Source organism: Diospyros lotus, chromosome 4 (assembly GCF_014633365.1).
Source record: "Diospyros lotus cultivar Yz01 chromosome 4, ASM1463336v1, whole genome shotgun sequence".
NCBI classification, from domain to species: Eukaryota; Viridiplantae; Streptophyta; class Magnoliopsida; order Ericales; family Ebenaceae; genus Diospyros; species Diospyros lotus.
Genome location: NC_068341.1, coordinates 902,334 through 910,588, shown reverse-complemented (window position 1 = coordinate 910,588; position 8,255 = coordinate 902,334). Strand labels below are relative to the sequence as shown.

The window sequence follows — 8,255 nt, the reverse complement described above, 5'->3', positions numbered from 1 at the left end:
GCAGACGCAAGAAGCCATGCATGGCTAGGGTTTCTGGGTCAAGGCGGGTGGTGAAACATTTTGAATGTCACCATTCATTAGATTATGATTTTTAAAATAATTATAATCATAATTATAAAAATAAGAATAATCGTAAGTACGATTTTACATTAGTAATTATAATTATATTGTTATTAACTTTTATAATTACATTTGTATTCAACGAATTAACTATATTTACAGTTTTATCAAAAACTATTTTAATAAATTGAATAATTAAATAAAATTTTTAATAAAAATGAAATTGTTTTTAAATTAAAGAATAGGCAATCAAGATATAAAAAAATATATGAAATTAGCAATCAAAATTGAAAAAATAGATTTAAATTAGACTTAAAAGTAATAATTACACAAATTAAAATTGGTCAATAAAAACTAGTAAATGAAATAAGAATCTTAAAAATGACTACATATTTTATGAGAAATAATTTTGATAATTGTTCTAATATATATTTTAAGGTAATAATTTTATTTGATTAAAATTAAAAGAATGCATTATTAATTTAAAAACTAATACTATATTAAATTATTTACATAAACAAGAAAAATATTTTGCTATTTAATTTTAGGCTAAGATTTTGTGACAGGTTACAAGGGCAGAAGAAAATGTTCCAAATATCTCATAGAATCTTCAATGCTAACATATCTCCAGCTAACGACTCTCAACACACCCACCCCCACCATCGCCACCGTCATCTTGCCCCCCTTCCCACCGTTTCGCCTCAACCCTAACTTCAAATCCGCCGCAAACCCACTCCCAGAGAGGCTCGAACAGCACCCCGGCGACGGAAGCTCTGCCGAGAACCACCCATCGGTCCGTGGCAGGAAGCTGCCTTTGCCCTTGCAGTAGTCCATCATTGTGAACATCCCTTTAAACCCTTGCAACACCATGTTCCAAGTAACCTTCAACCCATCCAAGTCTTCCACTGCCCAGAGATTCTCATCGTCCACGTCTATGTCGAACCGGAATACGCCGTCGGCATCGGTATCAAGTTCCGCGCCCGGTTTTACTACGTTGAAAATACAAGAATCGTCCTCATTGTGGACGTCAAAAGTGAATATGAGGTTGGCGAGCGAAAGACGGGGCTTCGGAGGCTTCTGAAGGCGGCGCCTGGCGGATATCCGGGCGAGAGCGTACAGATGGCGGTAGGAAACGGCGGAGTCTGCGGCGTGGACCTGGAGACTGGAGAGGGAGGGGAACTGGGAATTGCAAATGGGTTTCCAGAGATGGTCCGACGACATGCAAAGGAACCACGATTTGCATACGCATGATGCCATGGCTAGCGTTTCGGGGTCAAGGTGGCCGGCGAGCAGAACAACGACATGCCATGGCGGTGGTGAGCTATTTGATCGGCAACACATTGTTGCAGCCATCGACATCGCTTTGGGTTCAGAACCCCTGTAATATATATACATATATATGTATGTAGTTGTAGTTGTAGAAGATACCACAATGGTGACACGCGTTGTGCCAGAAGATATTGCAGTCACCACGTAATGTGTGGGCGCTGACATGGTTGTAGAGATTATGCCACGTGTCTTCCTCCGCAATGGGGGCATTGTTCGAGTGTCTCTCAGAAAACTCTTTCGTCTTTTTAATTTTTGATGATATTCAGATATGTAAAGTTTATCTTTTTGGTAACTAATCAATATTATAAGAAAATAAAATAAAATTAATGAAAGTAAGACTTGGTATTCTTTTGATAATTTATGAAAAATATATATATAAATAGAGAAAACTACAATTCGATAATTCTCTCTTCTTGAAAGGAGAGAATTAGCGAAATATATATATATATATATATATTTAAGGAGTAGGTGATTGTAGTAATATTATTACATTATTTAGTCTCGAATTTTATTATTGGTTTGAAAATTGAAAGATTCATCAGAAAATGGAGCCTCATTTATCTTTCGCTAATAGAGTAAACTCTGAAAAAATTAAAAAAATTAGAATTACGTCATCACTCATTTAAAGTTAGAATAAGTATAATAATTTTAAAAATTACGTCATTAATTAGGGAAAAATTAATTTTTATTTGCTATATTTCCGGAACACTAATTAAAAAAAATTAGAAACAGAAGTAAACTGTAAAAAGAAAAAATGTCATAAAGTTTTCATGATATTATAAAATTATCTGGTTTTTGAGTGGGTGAAATGAAGGAAATTAAGAAGAAAGTTGAGGCCGAGCTAGGCGAAGCCTGTAACTGTTCTTGATGGAGTTTTTCAAGTGGACTGGAGAGAGAATGAAGATTGTGTTGTTTCATGTGCCGTTGATCTGGTACGTAGGAACTACTGGCATATATAGATGATATCCAAATCCAAAACCATGAACATATTAAAGGTTGGTTAATGAATTGTTGACTATATTATATATATATATATATCAGTCAACTTCTTGCTAGCCTAGCTTGAAACACAATCCATGAACATATTAAAGGTGAGGAAGATAGGAAACAATCTACTCGGAAACATTTGGTAGTTTGGAAACAATCCACGAACTTGTAGAAAATTCACACTTGAATATGTTATATGGTCCCCTAGAAACTTAATTCTGACATTATAATGTATTGCCCCTTCTATTCACAACAACCCCCCCCCCCCCCGCCGCCCGGTCCTCAATGATCACCAATCTCAGAATCATTTGGTAATTCATGTAAACATAATCACTTGTTCAATTCTGTTTATAAATAGCTTTATAAGACCGCTTAATAAATCTCTCAAAACAATACAATATTTCATTGTTTTGAGTCTTTATGTTTTATATCATTTACACAAAGCAAGCTTCCAAATAAGTCTTGATATATAGTGAATTCAAATAAAACGAAAGCAATAAATCATGTGTGATGGTTTGCATGTGCCAACCATCATTCTGAGTTATTTTTGCTTGCAGCAATTAATAGATACATCCTAGCTAGTAGGACACAATATTATTGTCAAATGCTATTTCAAACGTAATATAACACTCTTTGCCACACATCTTTACATTGGACATACCATATGCATAAGACTCACTATCATCACACTACAAAAAAATTCGTAATTTAGTGACGTATTTAGCGATGAATTTTTTTTTTATCAGACGTCTCAGTGACGGATAGTCCGTCGCTTAAATTTAGCGACAAATTTGCGATTGAATATCCCGTCTATTGGCTCAATTGACTGAATATTCCATTAGCTAAATTTTTATTTTTTATTTAATTTATTTTTATTTTTTAGCGACAGATGTGACCCTATTGCTAAATTTTAATTTTTTTTATTTTTTAACGACAGGTGTATGAGCCGTCGCTTAATTTTTATTTTTTTATTTAATTTATTTTTATATTTTAGCAACGGGTGTGACCCATCACTAAATTTTTATTTAATTTATTTTTATTTTTTAGCGACGGGGTTATGCCCTCGCTAAATTTTTAATTTTTTTATTTAATTTATTTTTATTTTTTAACTATGGATGTGACTCGTGGCTAAATTTTATTTTTTTATTTAATTTATTTTTATTTTTTAGTGACGGGTGTGACCTCGTCACTAAATTTTATATTTTTTATTTAATTTATTTTTATCTTTTAGTGACGGATGTTACCTGTTGCGTCTCTAAATTTTAATTTTTTATTTAATTTATTTTTACTTTTTAGCAACGAGTTATGAGTTATCAACTCGTTGTTAAATTTTATATTTTTTTATTTAATTTATTTTTATTTTTTTAATAATGGGTTATCCCAGTTAAATTTTATAGTTTTATATTTATTTTATTTTATTTTTTAGTGATGGGTGTTACTTGTGGCTAAATTTTATTTTTTTATTTTTTAGCGACGGATGTGACCCGTCGCTAAATAATAAAAATTAAATTTAAATTAAATATATTTAAAAATTAATTAAATATAATTAAAAAAGTTAAATTAATAATTAAAAACTTTAACGAGGTTACTAATTGTTGCTAAAAAAAATAAATTAAAAAAATAAAAATTATTAATATGTATTGAACAAAGATTAAATAAAAATAAAAAATTTTTACTATTAAATGCATATTTTATGTATTTTATTTACAAACCAAAATATATAAATTGATATGATATTGTAAAATTTATAATAAGAAATATGTATTAAACTAATTTTTAATCAAATAAAATTTAAATATTTGAGTGATTAATTAATTACAACATTTAAGTGGTACATTAGTTGACTTAAAATTTACAACATTTATTTTTTTAAGTATTAATTTATGAATTTAAAAAATTTAAAATTTAAAATCTTAATTTAAATTTAAATTAAAACGGATGGCAATTAAATGTAGTATATAATTAATATGTGCAATATATGTAATAAGGAGATTCGCAGCTCAGACGGTCGCGCGCGCGTACACACGGGGGATCAAGGATCAAAATCGAGGGAAAGAAAAGAGTGTATTGGGATTAATTTTCCAATTATACACATGGCGGCTTAACGGAGAGCCACTTGACGCGTAACGACAATTCCACCTAGCGCCCGCAAGGCAGGGACACGCATCCTTCTTGCGCTTGCCATAATTATTTTATTTTTTTAAAAAATAAAAGTCGACGACGGAAACTGTTCCGTCGTTATTCAGCGATAGAACTTTTTCGTCGCTAATTCAAATTTATTTTAATTTTTTATTTTTATTTTGTATTAGCGACGGAATTTTCTGTCACTGAAATAATATTTTATTTTTAAATATATATTTTATTTTTTAATTAGCAACAAAAATTTTCGTCGCTGATTCTATTGTTAAATTCCGTTACTAAAATTTAGTGACATCATTTTTAACAATCGGAAGTTAACCGTCACTAAATGTTATTTTTCTTGTAGTGATACATCAATTATCAGTGAGGTTACGTAATCCCGCAGAAGATGAGTCTTTGTGTAGCGGTAATCCTTTTTGTATAAAAGATCCATGACTCGTACGAGGTTCAAAATATCGAGTCAGAAGAGGCATCGGAACAGTAGTATAGGTTCAACTAACTCACTATTTATGATGCTCCACACATTTGGGACTTGTTTTTTCAATTCCTCAATTGCTTCTTCTTCCAAAACCCCAAGCTGGTTCATGTAACACTCAACGGCTGAGGCTACATGTTGTCTCTCTTTCTCATACTGAAACCAACAAATAAAGAACCTTCAAAAATTCATTAATTGGTTTCGAAAATGTTCAATATATATAAACTAACTTCATGATGTCGCTTATCTCTCTTGTTGGTGCATGTAGCTTGTAGCACTTGAAATCCAACTTTGCGAGATTGACTAGTTTTGCGCTATTAATATGTGAATCATCTCTCTCGTAATATGATGTCTTGCATCAATCCTTGGGAAGTCCTTCCAGATAGGCCTGCTTAGGGCATGAATTACTTGTTCATATGGCAGATGTAGGGCTTTACCTTGACTTGTCAAAGGTGAGTGGATGTGAAGGCCAGAGCTTTATCAAGGATCTCTTCTCCGTCTGCTTTGAGGAATGACGCCTCATACAAAGTCAGAATGCTAGACACCTCATTGACATATTTTGATCTCTTCATGTCTCGTTTCTCTCTTCCATGAACTTGCTAAATTATATGACCTTGTGCTCTAGACATGCCACCTTAATGACCTATACAGTGAAGTGTTGATTAATTACCACAAGAGATTCGATATCCTTCCTGTCTTAGGAGACGGAACCGGAGAGCAGCACCATAGAGATCATTGTCTTTGTCATCCCATTCACCATATATTTTCTTCAAACCATGTTCCATCTCTTTCTCAAAATGGTAAGAGATGGCCAACCGTTGCGCTGCATCAATCAAGTTTAGCTTTTGTAGAGGTTTGTCACGGGGATCCCATCAGCACCCTCCTCACTTCTTCTTTTAGTCCTATGAAGTGTTGTTGCATGGTGGTGTCGATTTTCTAGCCCACATTAAGTAATTTTAACCAAGGTGTATACTTCAGCTGAGGAACAAGCTAGCAAGATATATATATATATATATGCATGTATAATTAACACTTCCCTCGGTCTTTTTTTTTGTTTGGCTGTTTCATTTCCTTTATTAATGGCGCTAGACAATTAAAAAAAAAGCAACACATACGGCTATACTGTATTTGCTATGGCAATGGCATTTAATAATTAGTTTTCAATAAGTAAATTACTCCCATATGTCCTCAATTACCATTGGGTTTCTCAGACATTGCAAGAAACGATCTCCCCCAATGCTAGGAGGAAAAAGTTTGCTACTTCACGAGGTAACTCTGGCACGTTAGTTCTTGAAGTATCAACAGCTGAAACATGAGCACTCATCTTTTGATGACTATATATAGATACAAGACTCTTGAAGTATCAACAGCTGAAACATTGACTATATATATGCTAGGGGTGGTAGTGTGGTTCAATAACTTATTTCTCTTAGTATTTTATGGGGAGAAGGGACTTTATTGGACAGGTGTCATTTATAGGTGATGATCATCGAATATGTTGATTGTTGAGCGTCCATACTTTTGTCAGGGTGGGGCCTCCAACTTAATAATCAGAAAGGAGTTAAAAAGGGACTTCTAATAGTCTCTAAAGATAAATATGTTTACGTATATTGGAGTTTAATTTACTCCTTTATATAGGTCAAGTGCACAGTGGCTAAGCAAGACCTTTAGCCCAATCTCCCAATTGAGCTTCTCGGATTCTAGCCATGCCCGAAAGATCCCACCTAGAAATTTTAGGTTGGATCTTTCGGATATATGAACCATTTTGTTGGGTAGCGAAGGAGCCAGTAGTAGGTCACGTGTTGCCCTTTGGCCAACAAAAACACATGGCACGTTCAAATTAATATATAGGACAAGTGACATACCACGAGTAACCCTCCAAGGAAGGAATCTTCAATAGTGGATTTCTAAATAATTCTCCCCCTTCCATAAATAGGCATTAGGGTTTACAATAGTTCGATTTGATTTTAATTTTTACTAAAATTATAACTAAATCAAATTTAAATTACTAAAATCAAAATCAAATCATTACCTATTAATTTTAAAAATTAAAAATCATAACCAAACCATCCGGTTTCGATTTTAATTATGATTTTTTTAATTTGATCCACACCAACAAATAAAAACAAACTCTTACAAATAAGATTCCTAAAAATTTTTGATAACTCCACAACAAATAAAGACAAACTCTAATAAAGTTATCTTTTTCTTACATAAAGTTACAAATTAAATTCAAATTTTTTGGATATAATTATTTAATTGATAAATTAAAATAAAATAATTTAAGATTAGGTTTTATTTTTATTTGTTAATTACTTTATAAATGTTAAATATTTTATATATTTTTAATGCATTAGTTAAAATACTTGTAAAAAAATGTATTAGTCAATATATATTATGTGTATATATAATATATTAAATAAATATATTATATATATATATGTATATTCGATTCAATTTGGTTCGGTTATCCATATATTCGGTTCTGATTTTGGTTTGGATTTAGTGAAAACCATGACCAAATCATACCCATTGAAATAGTGTTCGATTTTTCTCCAAACTAAACCATTATCCAGTCAAACGGTTTTTAATTGCGTTGACCGATTCAGTTTCAATTCAATTCCCCACGGTTTCGATTGCAATTACCATTTCTAGTAGGCATTTCAACAGAAAACTAAATCAACGTGAGAAATACACTACATGATTCAACTTTTATCAAATTAATTGTGAGAAATACACTACGTGATACAACTTTTATCAAATTAAATCAAAATTTTCTTGCTTGCTCTTATCATTTTTGGGGGACTCCACCCTTTTTGGGGGCTTAGGCATATTTGCCTCCACAATTATTAGTTTTCGTTGCTCGAGTAGAGGAACTTAATGCTATAAATAAGTGGTCATGAGGCTCCCATTCAGTCAATAATTTGGACGTGGTAATCTTGTTAGTCCCATTGTTTCTATTCCACAAGTTCGTGCCTCCATAAACTGCATGACTAATTAATACACTAGTTTATGACGACATGTGATAAGTGTTTTTTTATACACTTATTTTGGTCTATAAACTTAGCATTTATACATTCATTGAGCATGATTTCTACTTGATTTTATTCCATATATGGTTATGTAGATGTGGAGCATGTGTTGAATACACTTGGAGCAAAAAGAGTGATTTTGGTGCATGATGTGAGTGAAATAAAGCTTGGAGGCAAGGTCGGGTATCAATGCAAAAGAAAGCAAAAGATTTTCAAGAGCCAAAAAGTGGAAG

At 32.3% G+C, this 8,255-nt stretch overlaps 1 protein-coding gene across 1 annotated transcript; it reads right to left on the bottom strand.

Annotated features, from left to right (window-relative positions):
• Nucleotides 1-627: 627 nt before the first annotated feature.
• Nucleotides 628-1,419, bottom strand: LOC127799103 (probable F-box protein At5g04010). The gene has a single exon (XM_052332836.1). The coding sequence runs from the start codon at nt 1,417-1,419 to the stop codon at nt 628-630; it is 792 nt and encodes a 263-aa protein (XP_052188796.1).
• Nucleotides 1,420-8,255: the final 6,836 nt, after the last annotated feature.